Source organism: Denticeps clupeoides, chromosome 17 (genome assembly GCF_900700375.1).
Source record: "Denticeps clupeoides chromosome 17, fDenClu1.1, whole genome shotgun sequence".
NCBI lineage: Eukaryota > Metazoa > Chordata > Actinopteri > Clupeiformes > Denticipitidae > Denticeps > Denticeps clupeoides.
Window position 1 is genome coordinate 5,496,592 of NC_041723.1, and position 26,626 is coordinate 5,523,217.

At 43.3% G+C, this 26,626-nt stretch overlaps 1 protein-coding gene and 1 long non-coding RNA gene across 2 annotated transcripts in view; one reads left to right on the forward strand and one right to left on the reverse strand.

The window, feature by feature from the left end:
- Nucleotides 1-8,769: 8,769 nt before the first annotated feature.
- pdhx (pyruvate dehydrogenase complex component X) overlaps nucleotides 8,770-26,626 on the reverse strand; it is a 28,821-nt gene continuing 10,964 nt past the window's right edge. Inside the window, exons 4-11 of the mRNA XM_028959021.1 lie at nucleotides 23,854-24,053; nucleotides 23,149-23,247; nucleotides 19,096-19,270; nucleotides 17,206-17,353; nucleotides 13,713-13,771; nucleotides 12,515-12,673; nucleotides 10,338-10,402; nucleotides 8,770-9,505 (exon numbers count right to left, since the gene is read on the reverse strand). Coding sequence (XP_028814854.1) covers nucleotides 9,244-9,505; nucleotides 10,338-10,402; nucleotides 12,515-12,673; nucleotides 13,713-13,771; nucleotides 17,206-17,353; nucleotides 19,096-19,270; nucleotides 23,149-23,247; nucleotides 23,854-24,053 — 1,167 coding nt within the window. The 3' untranslated portion in view covers nucleotides 8,770-9,243. The remainder of the gene's footprint in view (nucleotides 9,506-10,337; nucleotides 10,403-12,514; nucleotides 12,674-13,712; nucleotides 13,772-17,205; nucleotides 17,354-19,095; nucleotides 19,271-23,148; nucleotides 23,248-23,853; nucleotides 24,054-26,626) is intronic.
- On the forward strand, nucleotides 24,660-25,918 carry LOC114767346 (uncharacterized). The gene is made up of 3 exons (XR_003742930.1): nucleotides 24,660-24,695; nucleotides 24,885-24,932; nucleotides 25,853-25,918. It is a non-coding gene; the product is annotated as an uncharacterized LOC114767346 (long non-coding RNA).

Here is a 26,626-nt window from a genome sequence, read left to right on the forward strand (position 1 = left end):
CACACACACACTCCCCTTCCTCAGCCAGCTCGGTTTTATTGCCTCAGAAGGTGTCTCTTTCTGCTGCCCCTGTCCCCCTCTGCTCTCCCTTTATTCCTCGCCCCCTTGCCTCCTCTCCCGCTCCTCACCCTGATAGCAACAGTTGCCGTGGGCACATCTGCTCTTTTGTGAGTGGCGTCCTCTGTGTTCACTTCGATTCCATGCCCCTTCCAGGAACGCACACGAGCAAATGCGTGCTCATGTCACGTCTGACAATTAAACATTTTGTTTGGTGTGATTGTGCACATACTGCACATTGTACATATATTTTATGTATGTAATTATATTTTTACAACTTTGTTTCAGGACTATTTATTTGTATTATTGAACTTTTTATCTTATACAGTTGGCATATTGTCTATGATATAGTTTTTTTATGGCTCTTTTGGCATGGTTCACCTTCTGCCAATGTAAATTTCCCACTTGTGGGACTAATCTTATCTCTTATCTTATCTCTTCTTATCTTATCTTATTGTGAATTTGGAAATTTTGTGGATTTGATCGTAACATTCATTACTAAGATACAGCTCTGGATAAACAGTGGGTGTAAACTTGTTAAATCAGTTGTTCAGCATTATTGTAGTTTTTTTTATGAAATGTGGTCAGCAGTTTATTGAAGAATACAGAGAATTAAACATTTTACACAGAAACATTCATTATTTTAGAGACTGTGTTTCTGGATCTGATAAATGTGTCAGCAATATATGTTGCTATATTTGTCTAAGTAACAGCAACTTTAAATGCATTTTGCAAATATTTTCTTTGAAAATATCATGATAATAATTATTTAATATTTAATAACGTGATAGTTACTGTTGCAAAACACATGTACCTATTTTAAATTCAATGTGCAATATTGTGACCACATGGGTCTTCGGCAACGTAATATACTGTGGTGGAGTGATCTGCGAGGTCAATGCAATAAATAGAAAGATAAGACCATGAGAACAAAGCGATATGGCAGCTAGCGTAATTGCCACATTGTGCCTCAATGGTCTTGGCCACGGCAATAGAAGATGATAACGGCAATCACCTCAAGGAAGTAATCCTCAGGTTTAGAGACAGTCACTTCAACACTCTCTTGGACCCAGTGATGTGATGACATTACTTCTGTGGATGACACGGGTTATTGGTGTACCATTATATGATCTATCCTTGCAGAGTTCCTTGAAGCCTCTCATAAAGACGTAAGAAAGGTCTTGTGAACGGTTGGGCCTCGACATCACAGCATTTTCTCACACTTTTGCTGCAGAGAAGTACAACGACCAAAGTGTTGCTGTTGTAACCAAGCAAAGCAAACAGAAGGAAACACGTCGCCTCTCAGCTGTCAGATATGAGGATCTCCACAGAACAGAGCTCCCACTGATGAACAGCATGGCGGCTCCTCAGTCATGCTTCTAAGTTCAGGAAGAGTTCACCCCCCCGTCGCCATGACTCAGCGGCCATGTGAACCGGGCCCAGAGGTCTGAAGGTAAAAGCCGCCGCTGAGGTGTCTGAATTCGCCCGGGGTGTGACCCGTGAGTCAAAAGGCCACCAGCCCTGTTTGCACAGTTATCTCGTGCCCACCTGCCCCACCTTCGCAACTTCCTGCCTCAATGCGTTGCCATGAGAGCGCCAGTGTTTATTTGGCTCATGACACATGGCTTCAGTGCTCAGCCGCTTGTATTTACCATGACTGATCACAGAGGAACTCTGATACGATCGTCACATGTAAGTCTTTTAGTCTTCATGACTGAGCCAAGCAGTCAATTATCAGCCACCCCAGTTCTGCGGCTCTCCTGGGAACAAAGCCTGTCCTAGTTTCCCTCATGGGGAGGTGGGAGGAGGGCGAAATTTCCCCGACCTGCACGCCGCTGCCAGTCTTGTGCATTGTGTTCCGACTTTAGACCGCCATGCAAATGCCTGCAGTTGTCGGTCGCATGTCTTCTGCATGCATGAGAAACGCTGACTGTTGACTGCTCCTGTAGAAGCAAGATCGTCTTTGATCCACCCTCGCTCACCTGTTTTCACACAACCCCTAATGCAATGCAGATAAAGCCGTGGAAATGATGCACTAAATACTCTCCTCTGTTTCTTCTAATTGCTGGCGAGTTAGAAACATCTGAATAGAAGCGAAAACTCATTAGTGGAGCACGCTAAAAAGCGAGGGTCACCGCGAATCGACACAAAGGGCCAGATTTTCATGGTGCTATAATAGTCACAGCAATAGTCTTCAGGAATGAAAGAAACACGTGTAATAAAAAGAGCAGCTTGCTTATGATCTGCGTGTAAACTGCCCACCCGTCACTTCTTGTTGGTGGGCAGTTATTTTTAAGATTCGTAAGATTTGTAAGACAACCCCATTCCAGATACGTCTCCACCGCTCCTGGTCTATCTTAGGCCCACATCTCATGGTCATGCCTATCGCCGCACCAGACACACCGGCATGCCAGCACCTCAATCCAAGCTTTCTGATTGGTGAAGTACTAAATATGACATTTTACCATTTCACCATACAGACCCAGCACGCTAGGTCTATCCTACACTTAAAACCTGACGTGAGGGCTCGACACATAAGGACGGTTGTGGGGTAGTGTGAACTGAGGGAACATCTTTTTAGAAGAATGATGTCCATCCCGCCAGTAGATGAACTGGACCTGGAGAATCTGTTTTGTTACTCATCAATCATATTTTTTTCCATCTTTAGTTCGCCATCTGGTTTTCTAACTGTTGTACTCTAAGGAAAAGTGAGAAGGGGCATCATGCAATTTCTCGAAGCCCATGCATATCTTATCAAGGTCTGGAATCAACAAAGGTGATCTTCTTCTCACATCATCAGCAGAGGACTCTGCACAGACTTGGCTTTCTCTCACAGACAAAAAAAAGAACACACACACAGTAGCAAGATGATAAAATTTGAATCCCTTGACAGCAGGCCACCCCAAAGCGACTTCTTCCAGCTTGCACCACATTTGGTGAAGCCAGGGCAGACTTTTGGCGATCGTCGGGAAGCTGAATCCACAAATTACATATCAGGCTGTTGACTCTGCAGTTCCACGGCCGTCTCTTGGATTACGTGTCCTTAATGAAGACTGGTGGTTGATGCCGTTTGTGGTCATGGCCTTTCAGACTAATGGAACTTCCTCTACATTTTTCTTCAGCGACGTGCATTTTCCTTCACTCGTCCAGACAGGAAAACAGACTGTTGAGACTACTTTGGATCCCCACATCCTTATATACAGAGCTGTCGATCCCAGAGACCAATGGCAGTCAAATCATCTGTTACACAAAGTTTGACTTCAAAGGTGAGCCAATCCTACACATGATCGCCATTTTAAAAGACGCTTTTAAGGTTGTAGTCAGGTTCAGGGTAGAGATGATTTCGTAAAACTGTGTTCCTAATACCGATGGGCCTATGCGGTGCACTTTCACAGCCAACGTGGATTTTATGCATTTGCCTCAGAGCCGCAAAAGAGACTCAAAAGAGATGAATTTACAGCTACAGGTAGCCGACCCCGGATATCACAGGTTTTATTAAGAGATAAGTTCGGGTTCCTCTTACAACATTTAACGTACTTTCCATGGTGACATGTGGACGTGAAGCCAGTAACTGACTTGTTTTGCAATCTAATCGGCAAAAAGGAAGTGGTTGCTGGTGGTTTTTGTATGGTTTGCTCCGGCCCACCGCTGTGTGGTCCCCGCCTTCGGCGGTTTGTGAAACAAAGCGAGTTCGAGCAGGTGGAAGTGGATGCGACTATTTTTTTTTTTTTATATAACTACTTTCAGTTGATGCAGTAGCGCCGAGTGACGGTGAAGCTTGAATGAATGAGCTCTACATCATGGGAGCATGACCGGCCGGGCTGAAAAGGGTCGGCTTTGTGCTAGAATAACAGTGCACAGGCCGGGTTTGTGTTTGGCTGCCGAACGGGCCGAACTCAAGCCAGTGTGGATTTAGGTTTGTGTCACTGGCTGCTCTCTACGGTCATCTGGAATTTTTGCTGTCACATCCTCACCACGAACACTGCTGACATTATCGCCGCTCAGATGTGCTGCTTCCCCAACCAGACCCCGGCTCAGCTTGACAATTAAATGCACTTAAAACATTGCATTGTGCGCACCCTGCATTGCCGACTGAACGCTATGACATCAGTGGCCACAGCGCAGGGAATAACAGGAATAGTACAGAAAGGAAGTGGACAACCAGAAGGAAATTCTGCCAACAATGCTTTAAGGTCCCTTTCATTGACATTTATTTCCTTTTCAAGAAAAGAAAAGACTTCAACAGGATGTTGAAAGATTGTATAGGATGCTCCATTTGTGGTAATACAGTCTGCACTACCAGTCAAAAGCACCTACTAATTTATGGGCCTTGCATTTTTTACATTATAAAACAATACATACAACAATAAAAATACTGAGGACGTGGGACTATGAAATGACACATGGTAAATTAAGGTAGAAATGTAAAAAACAAAAACAATAGCGTACAAGACAACTTAGTCTTAGTCTCTCCAAATCAGGAAGCATTTGCTGTGAGTGCAGCATTTTACACTTTTGGCTTCTCTCCACCACCTTACGCGAATGGTTTTCCAACAGTCCTGAAGGTTTATGCTGAACACTTTCATTCACACAGTGGTGGCCAAATCCTGATTCTCTTGCGCATGTACCATGTACGCTGCTCCCCAAGGGTGGGGAGTTAAATGCAGAGAACAGATTTCATGACATGTCATTTCATGACATGACAAAAACAATCACTTTCACTCATGTTAATAAGCAACACATGAATTGATGAGACAGTAGTGATGAAGGTAAAAAACAGATTCTTCACACATACTTTTCTCCTACAACATAGACTAAATACAAAATGGATCCATCTTAAGGGTCATAACAGCCAGAGAGTAGGTCACCGAGTAGGTAAAGTCACAGGATTAAACCCCACTTACTACCATTGTGTCCCTAAGCAAGACACTTATCCCTGTAACTACTGATTGTAAGTCGCTCTGCATAAGGGCGTCTGCTTAATCCCATGAATGCAAATGTATTGGCATCATCTTTCATGAAATGATCTTTAACATGAGTGAATAAAAAGCGCTCAACCCTGAAACTTTTTCAGGACAGTGGGGAGAGCATCCCCATTGTCTGGCTTGGTGATTTTTCTCATAACAGCAGATGGTCAGGTGTAGAGCAGCATCCAACATCACGTCAGAACCGCATCTGCTACCAAGACTAGCAAGCAGACAATCATTCAAAAATTCTGACTAGTGATTGTGCCATTAAAGAACGCGCCCTTAGTTGCAGGATGCATTAAAAGCATGAATTTTGGACATGATCCTCTTTCACCAAGGCAGGTAACAGAGCAGGTAACAAAATCTTTGGAGTATCACCTGCAGGACAAGGATGGGGGTGGGTGTCACCTCTTATTATTTCACCTCATGAACTCATCCTTTGATCCAGTGCAAAGTACACCCTCTGATCCATGGAAAGGTGTGGCTTTTCAATCAAGGGCAGTCAGCGTGGGCTTCCTATGAAAGAAGGGAACTTGTCAGGACTGGGGTCTGCGGGTCATGGTGGAATCACAACAGGGGCACGTCTTTCGTCCTTTTTGATCCAGTATTTTTCATCGGCAGCGGAAGTTTGCTTATCCTTGCTTGCAGGAAGTGGGATTTTGGCCTTTTGTGCTCTGCAGTGCCCTAACGGGTCACAGTGGGATTCTGTGCTTTTCCGCCCTGCAGAATCATACAGCACTGCATCTTCATTTTCATGGTATGAACAGAGTGTACTGAAACGTGGCATATTCGGTGCTCCTCTCCACAGAAGCAGCCTGAGCAGACATGAAGGCAGGCGACATTCCGTTCCGTCCAAGCAGTGTGGCATCCTCTAAATCTTAACTGCAGATTTGACTTCTCGCCCCCAGCCGACGTGCGTAATGAAATGGCTCTGAACAGGAATGGTCGCTTTTTGCTCAAGGGACTAAATGTCAGCCTCCCCGTGGTTGAAGGCTACCAAAATGTCAACATGTGTTTTGGCTCAGAAATGCCTTGCAGTAGTATATGAAACATAAAAAAAAAGAGCAATATTGAAATTATTAAAATCACCAGTGATGCCCATGAGAGACAATTAGAAACAAATTTTCACCATGGGAGCCAAATGGATTTAAAGTGGCGCTATTATTAATATCCACGAGGAGTGCCTGCAGGAACCGGATTGGTGACGACTCCAGACTAATTATGAAAGTAATTACGGCTTAGGTGAAAGAGAGAAAGTCTGAGATGAGGAGGGAGGGAGCAGAAAAGATGTGTTATGCCATTTTCAAAGCAGATGATGTAGATTTGCATTTACAACTTTCATTTGAATATTTCCATAGTCTGCTGAGAGGCTAAATGAAGGCTACTACCATAAAATATGGCATAACAGCTCATGGACATATTTTTTTTCTTGAAGATGATGGGTTCCTTTAAACTAACTTGAAAGTGTTTTCCTTCATATGCATATAACTGTAAACATTGCTGAATACTATTTAGTTCACTTTTAATGCACAGCTGTGTGCATTAAAATGTCTTGTTAATGTCTTGTTACATTTACCCTCACAATTATAGCTCTATAGAAGTGTGGGTTAGGGTTATGTGTGTGTGTACACAGTACAGGCCACACTCCTTCTCTTTCAATGTGTTTTCTTTATTTTCATGACCATTTACGTTGGTAGGCATCAAAACTATGAATGAACACATGTGGAGTTATGTACTTATCAAAAAAGGTGAAATAACTGAAAACATGTTTTATTGCTCTGATTACTGCTTTGCACACTCTTGGCATTCTCTCAATGAGCTTCAAGAGGTCGTCACCTGAAATGCTTTTCAAACAGTCTTGAAGGAGTTCCCAGAGGTGTTTAGCACTTGTTGGTCCAGCTCACCCCAAACCATCCCGATTGGGTTCAGGTCCGGTGACTGTGGAGGCCAGGTCTCCACTTTTTAACTCCACATGTGTTCATTCATAGGTTTGATGCCTTCAGTAAGAATCTACCAATGTAAATGGTCATGAAAATAAAGAAAACACATTGAATGAGAAGGTGTCCCCAAACATTTGGCCTGTACTATATTTTCTGCTCCACCCATTGGTTTATTGACTTTTTCTTACCAACAGTCATCGTTTTGACTCAAGTCTCCCAACTTCATAACACCCAGATGCCACCCATGTCATGCATACACAGGAGCTGAACCCCTAACCTGCCGAAGATGCTCTGTGCAAGTTTTCTCACACAAGAACATGACTTCTGCAACCAAATAAGAAGAGTAGTTGTTATTTTTGACTGTACTCATGAGCATGGCGGCCTGCGGTGGCGGGGACTTGACAGACAGAGTGCAACAACATAAATGACAAACCTTTGGTGTCTGCCCATTATAAATGTGCACGGTTATAATTCCACAGTCATTGTGCGGAAGGGGGCGGGGGGCGGTGGATCGGTTTTGTCCTTTTCTCTCGCCTCTTTTCCGAAACACCTTCTATCTCGGCTGTTACTAGGAGACGGTGGAGGTCCGTGTGTGGACAGAAGCGGAGGAACAGTGGGCACACTGTGGAGAGCAGCTGTGCGGTGCCAATAGCCTTGTGAGACCCCCACCTGCCCCCCTGGCCCTCTCCCGGTACACCCCTCACCAGCCAGCGCACACATCACTCCGCACAACCGGAGGAACGGATCAAAACCTGAAAAGCTGCACACAATGTTCCCTGGACGCCCATGATTTAAAGGGGGGGGGGGTTTACACTGAGCAAATGGGGCTCACTGCAGAGGACGAGTGGCGCTGCTGAAAATCTGTAACATAGCCGAGGAGCAGAGATTAAGCAATGAAGAGTCCATGGGCAAAAAAAAAAAAAAAAAGAGCTTATCCCAAATTTTCACTTTTAAAGTTCCATCAAAGTAGTGTCATATTGCTGCTAGTTCTCACTTCTCAGCGTGAGAAGTAAGAGATGCACAAGGTGTGTGAGTGTGTGTAAACTGGCTGAAACGTACACGACGCTTGTCAGTACACGCTGGAATCAGGACTTTTCTGAAATATAAAACGGCAGCGTTTGCTTTATCCATCCCGCTCTGTAGAAACGCGCTCTCTTACTAGATCTAAGGATCTTCTAAGCTCGGCCTGATGAGGTTTTAAGATCAGCTCTGGCCTTCTTCTTTGCCCGCCACAGGTCCGGGAAAGAACGCGTGTCATGCACTAGTGCACCGAGGCGGTACAATCGGCATGAGCGGTGCCAGCACACGCCGACAAGCTCATTTAAAGGCAGCTTTCGTCCTGGGAGCTGACCTGGTCTCCCAGGAAACCAAAAACCACATTTTATTTCTGCGAGTCGCATAGAGTGTTTCTAGTGTGTCTCCAGTTGGTAAGGCAGTTATGGCAAATCTAGGCAAGAACATGTATTCAATTATTTATTTATAAACCGTGCATGCAAATGATTCTAATTAAACTTTCATATTTACATATTTAAGTTCCACTGCATTTCACGTTATGTTGGCTGAAGGATGGAAACGCAGCGGGAAGCATGTGGTGAAGTTCTACTGGGAAGATGGTTCTAATGAGGCAATTATGCTAATCAGCAGTTTTTTATTCTTCCATTCAGCGACTGTTGAAGGTGATGCTGTTCGTAACTGCGTTTGCCCCACGCCGCCACTTACCTCATGCAACTGCGATGACAGCTGGAGCCACAGAGCTCCCGTTTCTATCTTTGAACTACGGTTTGAATAAAAACAGGAAGCGGAAGCTTGTTCGAAAGGAAACGGAGCTTTATTGGGCTGACAGAACGCTGCCGATGCTCTTGAGCGTGAAACCGAATTTTAGACCCAAAACAAAACATTCTTTAGACAAAAAAAAATGTCCAACAGAGAGGCTGCAGAATGAAAACACACGAGTCAGAAAAGTGATGAAGCCACGTTCAGTGCAAATTTATACGACCACCTCTGGCCAAAATGTACAAATAATACAAGCAGTTCACTCAGCGCCTATTACAGAAGACAGTTGTTTAAATAAGGGACTTTAATAATATATAATAATTTATTATCTGTAAAGTAAACTCTACAAGGCCTTGTTTAACGGAATTTTAGCGTGACCTGACGGGCGTGACCTTCCGCAGTTTTACCGATGAACCCTGCTCTGCCACATTTTAGGTAACATTATGCCAACAACTATTAATACAGGTGCCAGCGTCATTCTCTCACACATCCCCCCCTCCACCCCTCTATGCCAGCTGCATGCGCTGCGGCCGCTCCAGGTTGGCGCGGAACCGCTCCAGGAAGCGCGAGGCCAGCTCGTCGTCCACCAGCCGGCCGTCGCTGGACAGGGTGACCGTCATCAGCTGCTGCGTGCACAGGACGGAGCCCTCGGGTTCGGGGCTGGGGCGGAGCTCGGCGCGAGAGCCGCCCACTGCCAGGATGCAGGCCTGGGGCGGGTTGATGACGGCGCTGAAGCCACTGATGCCGAACATGCCGAGATTGGAGACGCTGCAGAGATGGAAAGGGAACATTCTGAGTTACATTTACCTTTATTAACCCAGAGAAACTTCCAGTCACTAATTCAGTGGTCTCCAGGGTCCCTTTATTATAGATATTTTTAATCCATGCCACGGAATTGCTGTCCTTAAGTAGGTCCATCATTTATAAAAAATAAGCAAATTACTTGACCGTTTTATTATGAATGCTGCAAATCTTCAGGGGTCCCATTGATGTTCTCTCGCAACAATGTTCCATTGAAAAGAAGTGTTCGTCGTTTTAACGTTTTTTTTTTGCACCCACCTATGACTGTGAGAGCCATTTGCACTTCCACCAGTGCAGGGTTAACAACAGGGCCGTTTGTAAGGGCGTGGTCAGCTACCAGCAGAGTGCTACCATCCTGACTCTAGAAAAATCCTGCCTTCTCTCTGACCGCAGCTCTCCAGCCACGTCGACTGTGGATAAATGCGAGAGCTGGAATAGCAGAGGGGAGGTCCAGTGGCCGCAGATGAGTATCAGAGCAGGAATATCTCTGAGGTTGACACACAAACCCGTCTATTTCTAAACGACCCCATTAAGGCTAATGAAACGCAGGGAAAAATGTCGAGGCGAAACGAATGGCTCTATCAGTTATTCTGCTCATTACCCACACGCGTGGAGTACGCTGCGCGTGCTGGTGAGTACTAAATTATGAATTATAGTGTAGCCGAGTGGAAGTACAAAGAGTCATTTATGGCACATTGGAAAAAAAAAATGATAATGAACACTTTTTTTACCAACCACATGCCCTTATAGACAACGTTCCAAAATAAACGGTCCGAGAAGAAGAGCACTTATTTCTCACCTGAATGATCCCCCCTGATATTCCTCAGGCAGAAGCTTTCCAGCCCGCGCCTTCTGCGCCAAGGCCTGGAGAGAGAGGCAGAAGAAACACAACAGGAATCTTAACATGCCTCTAAAGAAATCCGAAATGATCCACATTCAGCACACAGAAAAGCAATAAAAATTCCACATTGTCAACTGTTTGAATATGACGATGAAAAAATAATAAATTAACCTCAAATGCATAAAGAGATCACTTTTGATATTATACCAGATAAAAAAAAGACACCCTGTCTACACACTATCATGACAAAGAATGCCAATGATGATGGGGGAAAAATAATAATCCAAATCTGAAAAAATCAAGACGTGCCACGGTCTTGCCAGCAGGAATGAAAACAGAATTTGATGCAGAAAGGTCAGATGAGCGATTAAGGTGATCCAATCACATACACACCCAACACATACAACCAATGGCAAATAAGCAACATCCACAATAGTTTATTGATTTTTTTTTTTTTTTTATTGTTAAGAAATTAAATATTGTTAGGTTGTATTTATATAGAAATATAAATAAATTTTATATATATGATTTTTTTTTTTATTGTTAAGAAATTAAATATTGTTAGGTTGTATTTATATAGAAATATAAATAAATGTTATATATATATATATATATATATATATATATATATATATATATATATATATATATATATATATATACATATATATATATATATATATAAAATTTTTTTTTTTGCACCAGTGATACATCTATGAGATTCAGTCACAGGGGGCTCCGCTGGAAAAACTTCGAAGTAAAGCAGACAGAAACTATGTATTAATCTAAATACATTTATTTAAATATTATTTACAAATATGGTACATTAACTATGGTTAAAGTGCCGAAAATGCTCCCAGCTCTTGGCATAATCCTTCTATGGTGCTGGAATGGACCAGAGTGCTCTAGAAAAGCAGGTAAAAGGAAGCAGGCCTTATTTACGTCGAGGTTGAGGTTAAGTTTGGACCTGTGTCACCATTTGTACCCACAGGGTTTTGCCAGCTGCTGCTTTACATCTTCCCCAACAAACCATGCATGATTTTTTTCCAGGGTTATTAAGGCTCCTCCAGACCAGGATTTATTAAATTATCTCCAGATAAGACCTTTCAAATTGAAAACAAATGGCCAGGCATCCTCAGAGAGGGCATTTTCACTGGGCGTGTAGGCAACAAAGTGAAATAGAAAGTAAGATAGATGCGTGTGTACAACAGTAAAGAAGCTTCAGTTCTGCTATGAGAACATATAAAATAATCAGATTTCCCTGTAGCTGTTTATTATTGTTTAGAATTCCAGGTATGATGAACGTACCTGTTCAATACAGGCAGTTTTTTGCAAAATTTAAAACCAAATCTAAACAATCTGACAACATTGAATGGACATACCTGTCTACTCCCCTCTTTCCATGTTCTCCTTCACGTTCTGTGCTCATAATAAAACTAGTTCATGCTGTTATTTGCTCATCTCTGGACCAAATTGATTATCAGTGCGTTTATTACCCAAAAAAATAAAAAAATACAATTGCAATATCCACCAGTCATGTTTTACTCGTGGGTACAAATGAAGTAACCACTGAAAGATAGTGGGTAACACACTGGCATTTAAACCAATAGACCCAGGTTCAAACCCCACTTACTACTATTGGGGCAGTGGTGGCCCGTAATCAGAAGGTTGCCGGTTCGAATCCCGACCCGCCAAGGTACCACTGAGGTGCCACTGAGCAAAGCACCGTCCCCACACACTGCTCCCCGGGCACCTGTCATGGCCCACTGCTCACCAAGGGTGATGGGATAAATGCAGAGGACAAATTTCACTGTGTGCACCGTGTGCTGTGCTGCTGTGTATCACATGTGACAATCACTTCACTTTCTTCTTCTCACTTTCTTATTGTGACCCAGAGCAAGACATTTAACCCGGAGTTCCTCCAGGGAGACTGTCCCCGTAACTACTTATTGTAAGCCGCTCTGGATAAGGGCATCTTATAAATGCCATAAATTAAATGTAAATGTTTCCTATTTTATGACCTGAGATAAGAAATACTAGCCCAGCAACCCCTTGTTCATTCTGACTGAACTTGTGCTACAAGATTCTAGTCTCCTTTTCATGCAGGACAGTAGGACGTGTCTGCAGGAGCTCACCTTGGCGCTGGCTGCTATCTCCTGGATGCCCTTGTTGGCGGCATCTCTGATGATGGGAGTAATGAGGCCTCGGTCAGTCGCCACAGCAATAGAGATGTGAATGGAATCAAGTGGTTTGGGGCCTTCTTCTGACCAGGTGACGTTCACCTCGGGCAGCTCCTTCAGAGAATGTCAAAAAGAATGTCACATTCACTAATTACACAATCTGTTCAGAGTGTTGTTTAGATGGAAGTAGTCAGGGGTGGGGGTGGGGTAGAGTTCATTCAGCCCTAAACCACAACTAAACCATTCTTCCAAATACACAGGAATTTAACTTCCTTCAGCTCATCATTCCTCCTCATTTATCATTTCCACGCTTCCATCTGCAAATTCTAAAAAAAAAAAAAAAAAACACTATAAGCTGATCTGAGAGCAGCAGCAAATGAAAAGTGTGTGTGTGAGTGTGTGTGGGTATGTGGGGAGAGGGTTTGGACTGGGGTAGGGGAGGGGAAGACAACGGCAAGAGTAAAAAGCAAATTATCCTTTTCTCTCCACAGGTGTCATTCCGCAGCGCTTCTGAGCGCGAGTCTCAGCTTGACAGATAGTCTTCTAATTTCCTCCCTGCTCTTAAACGAGCTGTGGGCGAAGAGGGAAGTGCCTAAATTAAGTAGGAAATTGGATCTATTTTAAAGACTGTCAAAAGATGGTTTGGACAAATATACATGCTAGTGTGTTGGCCTGAAGGACAAAGGCGGTGCCTTGAAGGCCTCTCCTGCTCAGTGAGGGAGAATTCTGATGGACACCATTGCCCATTAGCCTATATATGAGCTCAGGGGCTTCCAGAAAGCCACGGAATGGGAAGATTCACAAGCCCGGCACTGTGATGTCAGCTTCCCCAAAGGCAGAACAAAAGGTGTTTCATATATGAGAGATGTTTGAGAAGTCATCTCCTATAAAAGGCTCCGGGGAGAAATGCAGATAAAACATTGGCATCCAAGATCTAAGATGGCTTTAGCTGTATTGATGAAGCAGGTCATGTCACAAAAATACAATCAGTAAGAGCAAGGAAATCAATTCCTTCTGACGATTGCTGTTTGTAAAATATATCAACCTGCATCTGGAAGGGAAAGTGTTAAAATAATAGTGGTTTGGTACGATTTAGCAAATAAAATGAGGAACAAAACGGATAACAAACCTACTCATCTCTGTCTTAACTTACTTTCAGTGTGACAGCAGCAGCCTTGATAATGAAATCGTTCACGGACACCTTGATCTCCTCTGAAAGAAACAGAGGAATAAAAGAGCGACCGTTAACACAACACCCACGTAACCTGTAGTGTGTGGCAGGTGGCATCTCGCCCATGTCACATTACTGATATCCTGTCATCGGGTGGGTCAGTCCATCTGTTTTTTTTTTTTGTTTTTTTTTAACTAGGCATGAAAAACATTATTACCTTGTTCAGTATTTAGCTGTAAAAACATTTATATACATTTATCCCAACACTTTCATTTCATCCCCTTCGATGAAAAGCAATCCAAACTAACTGACTGAAGAAATGGTGACCAAATTGCATTCTGGGATGGCAGCTGGTCTGTAGCACTGTCATTAGGTTGAAAATGATGAAAAAAGAAATCATAAGCTTAATTTCCATTATATATCATCAGAATTTGTTAGCACCATGGTAACGGCTGAGAAACGTCTCGTTCCTTATTTAGAAGAATTGTGAAAATGAAAGAGATGCAACATACGAGTCAACAGTGGAATTAAGTGGCACAAGGTCACCCAGGGTGTCATACACCCTTCGACCACCTCTGCTCGTCCAACTAGAACAACTATCAGGTGCATTAAAACACCCTCCCTACCCTGAGAGTGGGCGCTTCCCCCCACGTACCCGTGGAGTTTCCAACCACAATGCAGAGATATGCAGGTTATTATTAAACATCCTGCATGATCTCACGCGTCCCGCTGACTGACACGCGGTCAAGGTCGCGCTCATTCTCCTGCGCCCGCCTCACAATGAGCTTCCTGTTCCCCCAACATTGCCGCACTGCCGCTGTAGCATGTGCTTTTGTGGAGTCATGGCAGCAGGGCAGAGCAGTCAAACCAAGAACAGAAGAAGAAATAAAAAGAGCATGTTCTCTGTTATCTTCTCCTTTTGCTTCTAAAACAAACAGACAAACATAAAAGGGTGACATAAAAGCTGACTCGGCCTTCTGATCTCACGGCGCTCAGCATTATGCCTGTTCCCTACTGGAAGCAGTCTGGTGTGCTGGAGAGCCACACAGGGTATCAGCATCCGGTTAACTGTGCTTTGAAAAGGCTGTAAAAGGCTAGCAATTTGTTCAAATAGATGAGGGGTAACAGGGCACATCACTTTTCAAGCCATCACAACCCAATTCCCAACAGGCCTGACCAGGAAGGACCGTATGGAAGCATGTTTTTTTTTAAGAAACATATGCATACAATTATGTATGGCTGTGACAACTGTGAGTTAACATTCAGATCAGCACTGTCTGGGACATTTGTGACAAGAAATAGAAAACAAATAGAATTAAACCATTTTAATGATTTTTTTTATGCAAAACTAAAACTGGTGGAATCTATTTTGCCAGATATTGCCTATGGAAATATACTGTATATGAATGCACATGATCATCGCCTTTTCATGTTGAATTAGTGTGTCATTGGGCATTGAGGTCCATCCACTCATCATTTTGTGTCATATTTTAAAGTCAAGTTGAATGGAACATTATTAAAAACAGACTATAATTTATCGCTCTGTACAGTTCGGTGGACAAAATCATGGGTTTTTTTTAATATATAAAATAAATTCTTTATATTACACAGAATGACAGACAGCCCTGCTCTGAGTGCTTCAGTAATAGATTAAGATTTGTGTCACAAAATGTGTTTAACTGTGCAGCAGTAGCATGGAGGGCGGACTGTCTCTTTAATTGAGCTCTTAAATGAGAAAGAGAGAGAGAGAGAGAGAGAGAGAGAGAGAGTATTTGGTAGAGGAATTAAATTGTTGGCATTGTGTCCACAGCTGCATGCAGCTGCCTCTCCGTTCATCTGTCAACTCGGCGGAGGGGCGTGGCTGTTCAGACACGCTCAGCACAACATGTGGTAGATCTGAAGCAGCCACTCCCGCCTGCAGAAACCTCCACGCACGGGACGTGATGTTCCCCGTCACCTTCGGTGCTTTCAGAGTCAACAGGCGGTCGGTTAAAGTGGGGAGGCTGGCGGGAAAATCTCGAGGGCAACTTGTAAAGCCTGTCGACTCGCATCAGGTCTAAAAAGCCGCTGAGATGCATTAATGAATAATAAGAGCGAAATCATCTCGTGTTCTCAGACGCATTAGTGCAACGAGGAAGAAAATTTGTCATCGCGCATGAACGGCGCGGTTTAGCACGACAGCTTGTCCCTGAAACGGATACAAGTCACCTTCCTCGTACAACGCTGTGGGGAGGAACGCCTGAGCTGATTAAAAAGCTCTCTACGATGTGATGCGATTCCTCCCCCCCTCAGAACTTGTACGGAAACGCATCTGCACTTTTTGTGCGAAAAAGCACCACATACAGACTGAGTTCCGTTCAAGTGGGCAGCAAGTGAAACCGCCGCACCACCAATTTGTCCCTTTTCTTCATACTGAATTTCTGTCCAACTCGGAGTAAACGGTACGTTTTCAGAAATGTCTGAAAGTGCCCCTTTCAGATGGAAAATCGACAGCTGTGTGTGTTTGGGAGAGAAATTTTGTGAAAAGTTGTGGTTGGAAAAAGAAAAGAAGCCTATAATCAAGCGTGGTCCCTAGCTAAAGGAAAACTTAGCCTGACAATTCCGACAATTTGACGTCTCTGCTGCAGCAATGTGAAAGTGTTGTGTTAAGTGGTGTCTGAATCCACAAACCGAAGCGGCGATGCACTTCAAGTCTGCTACTTTTCCTGTCCTGCAACCCGGGCGTCATGACGTTAACAAGGACCGAGCATCGCAGGACTATCACCGAAAACCAAATGAAAAATTACACACGTTCTCCAACATAGACATGACAAACCTGTCATAAAATCTGATTTGTAAAATTCCACATAACAAAGCTTATTCGTGCTTTTTATACACAAGCCAAAAATCAATAAACTGACGATCATTCAAAACGTAGCAGCTCAAATACTTCTAATAGATAAGACATATGTTACTCCTCTATTGCATGAATTGGCTTTCTGCATATTTTAGAAAACATTTTAACAAGGTATTATATGGACTAGCACCTTTATACAATATAGACCTTTCAACTACCAACCCTCCCCCTATGAGTTTAAGATCTTGAAGATCAGATTTTTCCATAAACCATGAGTCGATATAAAAAGTTGTGGGGATGCTTAGTCATTTAGCTATTTCGAACGTTTTTTCTCAGTGCTATAATTTATCTAGGGCACTTTGAGCTGCATCTCAAAAATGAACGGTGCTATATAAAAAAGTAATTTCTTTACATTTGAAACACATTGCATAGCATAACATGTACACACAGGAGATGCAAAATAGGGGAAATAAGTAGAAATTACTTTAGAAATGTATTGTTGCGGACACATTACTGAAAGGCTTAAAAGTGACACTACAAGTCGAATGTAACTGTGAGAACATCTCATGATCTTGCTTTTTATATAGATGCGAATATGTAATAATGTATGTGTGTTCTGTACTGGATGTCTGAACTCACCCTTGGCCAGCTGTTTTCGCAGCTTCATGACGGCACCCAGGTCACAGTCCACGCTGGAGTAGGCATGAGGGATGGTGGTCTTGGACTGTGTGAGACGTTGAGCAATGACACGGCGCACGTTGGACGCAGGGATTTCCGTGTAGGTACCCTGGTAGGATGAACACACACACACACACACACACTCAGACACTCAAATGTGATGGTCAACCCACGTCGCATCAATACGCACCATCAATAATATCCACATGAACATCAGACTTTCAGATTATTTGATTTAAATGACAGACAGGTGAAAGCAGGATTGATCCATTGATGAAAAAGAATAAATCCCATCTGAGAACTGGTCAATTTGGATTAACAGTCAGATCAGACAGGAAAGTAAAAGCACTGATGTCAATGTGCCATGCCATGACAACCTTAGAATTTAATTTGATGTCTGGAACGAAAAAAAAGCTCACGTCCGTTCTTCAAATTCAATTAGAGCTAAATCAAGCTTCTTCAAGACCTTATCAACCGCAATTATTACATCGAATAAAGCCATTTGGAGCAAACAAACTCAAAAAGTACATCCAGAGGAGACTTACTTCCCCTCTCAACAATGGTGGTTAATTACCGGAAGCTCTAGGAGTTTGCCGATCGTTCAGATCTGCCCCTTGCTCCGAATAATGCCAATATAAATGTATATAAGCAAGAGGTTGCCTAGTGGGCAAGGAAGAGGTTCGAATTTCAAACTGCCAAGGTGCCACTTAAGTGCCACTGAGCAAAGCACCGTCCCCACTGCTCACTAAGGGTGATTGGTTAAGAGCAGAGGACACATTTCGTTGTGTCACAGTGTGCTGTGCTGCAGGGTTTCACTTTCACTTTAAAAGTCACAATTTAAATAAAAGATCAAGCACGCAGGAAAGAGATATGGACATTGACAGCATCCTGTATTCTTACTTGGACCATTTGTCCAAAGGGAATCGTAAGAGTGAGGAGCATTCCCAAATCCCAATTGAGGAACTAAGTGGTCTTGATGGAGCATAATACTTTGTGATTGAGTTCAAGAAGATGGCTGACAACCCAAGCTGGCCAGAATCAGAAACTTTGAACAGAATTTGATTCATTTGCCAAGGGTTAGCCAGTTGAGATGACCTTTTTGGTTGCCTGGAGACCGCAGTCTATCATGCAGTTCCACCTCTCACACAGTGGCCAAGTAACCTAGAGCTATAACCCCTACAGTGACCAAGCCACAGATTAACACCGCCAGTTTCACAACAGTGGCAATAGAATGTGCATCATCACACACTACCTCATCACTATGCACAGTGTCAGTCACAGACCTTATCATCTCCAGGTCAGACCTCCCCGAAACATCATGTGGCCACGTCCGTTTATTTCCGTCTTTTTTCATATTCCCCCGGCTATGCTAGCCAGCATGTATAAACTTGTGAAAGTAAAGGGTGAGGAAACACAAGCTCTCCCCACCTCCATGGACAATAGTGATGCTAACGGCATGCGATCTGATTCAAACCCCTACCCTTTCTGAGGGTGCTTTATGTAAACAGATTCTGGATTACAGGGGAGATTAGGCAGCAACCAGACACTGAGGCTTGTTGGAACACACTACTCTGACTTTAAATGCTGCATACAGCAGAATAGAAAAGGGAGTGGCAGAAAAACAGAAGATATTAAAGGAGAAGGTGAATAGAACATTTATTACATCCCTTTCAGTGACCCCAAGACCTACATGAGTTCATAACCACATGGTATGGCACCTCGTGGTGCCATGGTGGCTTAGCTAGCACATTTAAACCATTTCATGAATTCACATACAGAGCCAAAGACTGGGCTCAATAAGTGGTTTTAGATCATTTCTTTAGACAAATGATCACATGGATGACTACACACCGGGGCTCCTGGTTTGCCTGGCACGGACAGGGGTGGGTACATAGGCCGTCCTGTGGGTGGAGCAGGGGCGGAAGGGGGAGGCTTTGCAGTTGTCGGGGCCGGTGGTGGCACTGGGGTCGCTAGAGGAGCAACAGGCTTGATGGTGCCTGCCATATTCAGGAGGTTTAGAGCATCTCTATAAAGCAAAAAAAAACAAAAAAAAACAGAGGCACTCAGGATATCATCGTTCCATTATAAATACATAAAAATTTCTGAGGGTTGGAATCACAGCCATACCCAATACTAAAGGTTCATTAATATAGTACATAAAAGTGTTCACTGACACAATCATGCTGAAGGAGAAAAAAAAAGTTAAATATTGGATTTTGGGTCAATTGTGAGCATAAAATGCGTTTAACACAATAGTAAAAACAAAACAAAACACACACACACACACACACACACACACACACACACACACACACACACACACACACACACACACAAACAGCAATATCCATACATCAATACTAGGGGTGCAGTGGTACCTAAATGCTGAATTAGATATGCCCTTATGGACCACGTCATTTTGAAATTGTCCAAAAACTTCCAGTGATTAGACATTAATTTGGGGGGAACGCTTAAGCCTACTGGACCTTTCAATTTTACAGTAGCCCTGGTACGTCTTTCTGGTTGAAACAGTTTTGGGGGAGCGTGGACAGAGGCAAACTGAATTTTATCTTACTCACCATCTATTAACTTCCGCCATTTCAACCATACTATGCCCAGCATTTGTTCAGGCATAACAATATAGAGGTCACACACACCTTACTGTTACTGAAATTGAAAGTAAAATACAACCAGAGCTCATTTTAAGCTGCCCAGCATGGCGTGTAAGTCAACTAAAGTGAATTACAGGCTAATAGCTCCGCCCCCCAACCTAACACAACTAGTTTTAAAGGTGCATTTTCACATCACAGCAAAACAACAACTTTCTATCAAAAATGCTTTTGAACAGACCTACCACCTCAAGACAATAACGCATTGGTCTACGCACAATATCTCTCTCTCTCTCTCTCTCTCTCTCTCCCCCTAATAGCCAGACATGGTCACTTTTATACAATGGCTCATGTAGTCCACCATTGAAAAAAATAAGTCAGTGGTAGGTCAATATAAGAGGTTTCTCTAAGCCTCAGACAAAAAAATATATATATTTTCTACATTTTCTCTGAGTAAACATCATTACACTCTTGCTTCCTGCATATGACTAGAACCATTCATGTGATCATTCATGAAGCCAAAAGATCCTTCACCCCCTCCCCCTCGACCTTGTAAAGTAGCACCAAAACAAATAAGACCCCCAAAGACAGAAAATAAAGTGTCCCTATTCCAAAAGAACCCACCCAGCGTTCACATCAATATTTACAGAGACCAGTGAATTCCTTCTAGGTCTGTTTATTGAACTGAAAGCATCTTGTTGAGTGCCGATGGTCAGGGAAGAAACCCTTTTAATCTTGCCTGACATCGGGGCGAGAAGGAAAAGATGGTGTTGTGTTATTGTCTGGCCGGAGCAGAGTGCAAATTTGTCTAGAGGCGTTCGCACTCTTCAGTTTCGCTCGGAGGTGACTATCAGTCACAGGATGAAAATGTGGACAAATATGCCTGGAAAGGCCACAGCTATCAGGTGTCACATCCCATTATTTACTGCTCAAAAACACAAGAATGTTAAGTGGGTGGGACGGAGCCAGAGTCAAAAGGCATCTAGCTGAGACGGGGCTTCACATGACTCACGCAAGGCCGTCTCACTCATCAGTCGTTCCAACGAAGTCATCCTTGAAGCAAAGGTGGGTAAACAAACATGGGCGTCACTTCCCAATTTCACAGATGAGCTCCTGCCCCCGAGGCATAATTAAAACGACGTGGCACAGGTATTCCGGTTATTAAAACCAGACAGATCTATTCATTCTACATAATCATGGGCACATAACCATTTTTTATTTTTTTTTCTCCCCTCTTCAGGCCTGCATGACTAATCTCAGTTCAGTGTAAAGCAAGAACAGGAAGATCTGAGCTTCTGTTCCTTAAAGTTTAAACAGTATTGTTGACCTGCAGCAAAATGAATTTTTATATTATTAAACTTCTCAAGAACCGTACTAGAGAAAGCCAGTTTATTTAATTCAAGAATTATTTAACTGCCCCCCCCACAGGATGGAGGGATATGAATATGCAAATTGACAGATATCGTATGTAATAGGGCTTCGTAGACACTCATACACCTTTATTCCATCATTTCTCATTTTACTTCTTAATTCTAGAATTCTGGAAAGCAGTGACATTTTTGGTCAACACATGGTGGCCAGACAACAATGCTTGTGACAAGTGTACTGCTGCTAATGAAGCTTGTCTTCAGAAATGAAGGGTGCAGTGGGACTCCCCCGTGGGTTAAAGTAAACACCAGCGCCATTTCGCTGGCACTGTGACTCGATGAGGCCCTGGCAGAAAGCATCTGCTGCGGCTGCAGCCACACACTCGCATCCCGCTGACAGCTCTGCACAGAAGCCTCTGAAAGCCTGGGAGAAGTGACTGGAATTTTAAAACCAGCATCCCCACCACCCCCAAAAAATACTCTCTACTAGTCTACAGTACAGGGATGGTAGTATCCCAGTGACTAAGGTATATTACTATATAATCATATATCATTGTGCATTAATGTCCATTTTAACAATTGTGATGCAATGTCAATATTTGTTCTGGATTAATGTACCACATTATTTGAGATGCCAATTTGTAGAACACTCATTTGAGGATTTTTGAAAGGTTCTCACTCAGTTTTACTGCAAAGAAATGCATGCATTACAACTGTTTGGAAAAGAGGAAATTGTAACTCATAAAAATGAAACTTGGTTCAGTGACGATAAACACATCACTGTCTTTTATTCTACCGTTCATGCTTCCTGAATCCTGATCTGTGGAGTGCTGATTAGTATATGGCGCTGTGTGATTTATTTAGTGACATCTGGTAGACCAAACTCTACCAGATGAAAAAATGTGCATGTTATAGACCAAAATGTTACATAAACATTATTATTACATTTGACTAACATTTTCTAACAAAACAGCAGTAGCAACTGGTTAATCTTACATAAGAGAATGTTTATTGGTGAAAGGTTAACGGTGGTGGTGGTTGGTCTAATTGACATTAATTGTTGTGACTGCAACATTACGAAATGCACAAGGGACTGATTTATTGAGCTATACTGCTTAGCCTCCAATGAGTCTTCCTTTATAGCACCAATTGACAACTTGATGCATGTGATTGCAGCTGGGTTGTTAGTTGGACGACAGGAATATTCCATTATAGGTATAAGGTAATCACTCACATTCACTTTGTATTGATGGGATCCAAAACCACGTCTTGGAAATATCTCCACAAATGCATTATTCATTAATACAGGTCTCCTGTTTGGAACTCACTCCATCACTTTCATAGACAAAATAAAAGACGACACCCATGCGAATATGAAGCCATAACCACACATCACCATCTTAATACTCCCCTGACTTGATTTTCTTGTGCGGATGATTTAACTCAGCCAGCACGGTATCGCACAGTCTCAGTTTCTATGGACACAGAAGACCAGGGAGACAGGGTTGTCATGACGACACTAATGAGAATCCCTAGCAGGCGGTTGGGCAGTTACCAACATGCTTTATCAGAACCCTGTCACAACAGGCAACATTGAAGGCCACAGTGCCTAGCTGCACACCTACGCTCCTGTGAAAGGGGACAGTTATGACACCCCTGTGCTCTTTCCATTTCCTGGTACTGTTGCATATCTTTCACCATCTCCCGTCTCGGATTGCAGCCCTCCCTCTTTATGTCCATGCATCCCTTCTGGTGTGGTATTAGTGCCGGGGCATAATTTAATTCCTACAGAGATCAATTCTCATTTCCATTTCATGCAGCTGGTCTCTGGGTGCAGATGATCTGCTTGTTCATAACCCGCCAGTATATTCACTCATTGGTGGTGTTGCAAACTCACACCACACACACAAACACACACCTCAACTCACTCTTTAGTAATGAGGCCCCTGGGTCCAGTGGGTTTGGCCAGCTGGGGGTCCAGACCGTGTGTGTCTAGTATATGTCGGGCAGCAGGGCTCAGTCGTAGCCTGAGGACGGAAAAAACACACAATTGGTCAAGAACAACCTTGGAACTGGGCAGGGGGGGGGGGGCTGATATAAAGCAACTTGACTCTCCTGGGGGGGGTGGGGAGACCATTAAAAGAACAGGGGCTCATTAATGCCACTCTGCGACCTCAGACGTGACACGCGCCTCACTTTACCCCCTGACCTCCTGCAGGCCATCATCCCCACCACATCCCCCGGCGGAAGATTTTGAGGTCAGACGTTTTATGTAAAATGGCCCCACAGATCTAAAGTTACATGGCACCAATTCAGAAAGAAATGCAAAAAATATGTTCGCTCTGTACGCTGCCCTCTGCCTGTCATTACCCTTCCTTCTCCCTGACTTCTCTGTACTCTTAACAGCACAATAGGATCCAGGTTTACCATGGAACTTAAATTCTTTGGAAGCTCTCTTAAATGTCATATTATTTTTTTTTAATAGAAGAGGCTGAAATTTTGTTCTTATCATTTTACTTCAGAGCCTTCAGGAGAGGAAAAAGTTGTACTTGCAAAAGGTGTCAAGAATTCCTTCCTATTTTGAATGGTTTGTGCCTTTGTAAAGGTATAGGGTGTGGGAAAGAGACACTCACTGTCCTGAGTGGGCTGATTGTGCAGGCTGGGTCGCACCAGGGACCGCGGGAGGGGGCGCGGCCGAAGCGGGTGCAGGCGGAGCCGCGGCAGGGGTGGCGGCTTCCGGAGGAGGGATATCCACCTGCTTCCAGTCCTGCCCTTCTTCCACCATGAGAGCGATGAGTGTCCCCAGGCGGACACTGCGACTGCCCTCCTCCATCTGGACAAGACCGAAGAACATCCATGCTTTCCTACTCATTCATTTAACGCAGACTGGAAAAAAGAAACTTTACACTATACACCATCAGCATGCTCCATCTATATGAATGCTGATGTCTGAATGCTTTATTTGGATGAAGTCACTATATACACGGATGCTTTTTAAATGGTTATATTGTGTAGCGGTAGACAAAATGCAGAAATATCCAGCTAAAGAATAAATGACAGCATAGGAGAGCTAGTTCATGGAAGGCCGAAACATCCTGTCAATCTTCGTTAAATCAGTCCCCACACCAGCTACCAGACCACTGGCTGTGTACCGCAGAGCAGATGGAGTGAAAGAGGAGTGCTGTGTTTACAGAATACGGACCATGGGCGTAGAATTGAACGGCTGATTTTCTACAGATACTGCCAGGAATGTGGTTTTCCGTAAGCGTTTTGTACAAACAGACAGAGCAGATTGCATCTTGAAATACCCGCAGACCTTCACTGCTTTCGTTTATTCACTTCCTCTTCCTGCACTGCTGGAAAGCATCGCCAGATTGCTCTACACGCCCTTTTTTGGTGCCTTCCCACTGTCAATTCAGATGATTAGAGGCTGAGAGGACAAACACTAAAGACTGGGCATAAGCGCGGAATTTAGGTGGGTTCCACATGGATGAGTACGGAATTCTCTGGTCACATGTTTAACTATTACACCCTCTCAGGTCTCAGATCACTAATTGTGCCAAAAACTATCCGCAAGCATACAGGAAACCGTGCTTTTACTGCAGCAGCTCCGAGACTGTGGAATGATTTGTCCTTTCATAGTAAACAGGCTTCTTCATCTCAGTTTTTAGATCCTGCTTGAAGACCCATCACTTTCCTTTCCAACAACACTGTAAGATGTTTACATTTACATTTACAGCATTTATCAGATGCCCTTATCCAGAGAGACTTACAATCAGTAGTTACAGGGACAGTCCCCCCCTGGAGCAACTTAGGGTTAAGTGTCTTGCTCAGGGACACAATGGTAGCAAGTGGGATTTGAACCTGGGTCTTCTGGTTCATAGGCGAGTGTGTTACCCACTAGGCTACTACCACCCCAAGATGTTGATAGATGTTATTATTATTTTATTGACTGTATATCATTTGATTCTTTATTTGAACTGCGTGACACACATATGACTCATGTTGTGAGTGGAGACAGATTATTGTTTCTCACTCTGCATAATAATAAAAAAAAAAAAAAGCACCAAAAGCAACACAACATGAAACGTGACAGGTCCACAATTCGGTTTGGTGGCAATGATGTCACCTCATTCAAAGTGAGCGGGAAGCGCCTTGGTTGATGCACTTGACTAATAGTTTCTATTGTGTTCTATGTTGGAACCTATGCTCCAGGAGGGTCTTATTTCACCTCACGGAGTACTATGCATCTGGATGGGATGACAATTAATTGTACCGTTTGCAAAATTCTCTGTAAATGTGCGATTAATCAGTTAAAACGTCATTTGACAGCCATAGTATAAACCATTTATATTGCTTCTTTCGTATGTTTTATGCATGCACACAACACGCTTTGCATCAAATCTCCCCTGTTACACCATGCACTGTACAGCCGGTACCTGACCTGAAAGGGAGTGGGATCAGACTGTGGGTGTGTATAATAACGTCTGGAGCAGTAATCTCTGCAGCGCTGACCCCACATGGCCTTACAGGCGCCTTCTCTGCTAGACAACAGAGGCTGATATGATATGTTCATGCCTGGCTGGAATTTTCCTCAATGTTTTCTTTCTTGCACCTTTCTTCTTAAACCAGGTCTACACAAGGCCTGATCACAGCTTCTCCAATCATGCAGGAGAACACCGGCATACACTCACACTCCACTTAAACAGATGACCAAGGGAAGCAGCAACACCACGGAAACGGTTACCGGGCAAAAGAAGTCAAGACCTCATAGCGAACAACATAACGTAAAACCAACAAAAAATCAAGAACCAAGAATCAAATGTGACTCACTATAACAAAAAAAAAGAGATTAATGTCTGATAGTCAATACAAATGGGGCACCACTCCTGAATTCCGTATGATTGATATGGTGGTATAATTAGTTTTATTATTTAGTATTGTGTATTTACAGACCATAGACTACAGATTGAATGGTTGAATTTTAACAGATACTTTGAGAAACGTGGTTTTCCATAAGCGTCTTGTACAAACAGACTGACAAGATTTCTGTTTTTTTTTTTTTTTTCCTTCTTCCTTGAGGCAGGGATAACATCAGAATTGGCTCAGTAAACCACCAGACAGCAGAAAGGCAGCTGCACTGTGTCTGCCCGCACAGATCTATCCTGGATGTCAAATCCAGAGCCTCGGTAATCGAATCCTTTGACAGGATCTGACAGACATTGGTAAGCAGCGCTTGCAAAGCATGAGAACGCCACAGCTTCAAATGCCACCAAGTGAGGCACAAACCTGTAAAACAGTGCTGTGTTCTGGGCTGCTCCAAAAAAAAAAGTTCATGATCTTACGAAGGCGCTGGCGGCATGTCACTCACAGCCCACAATAACCACCGTCTATTCTCTCAGTAAA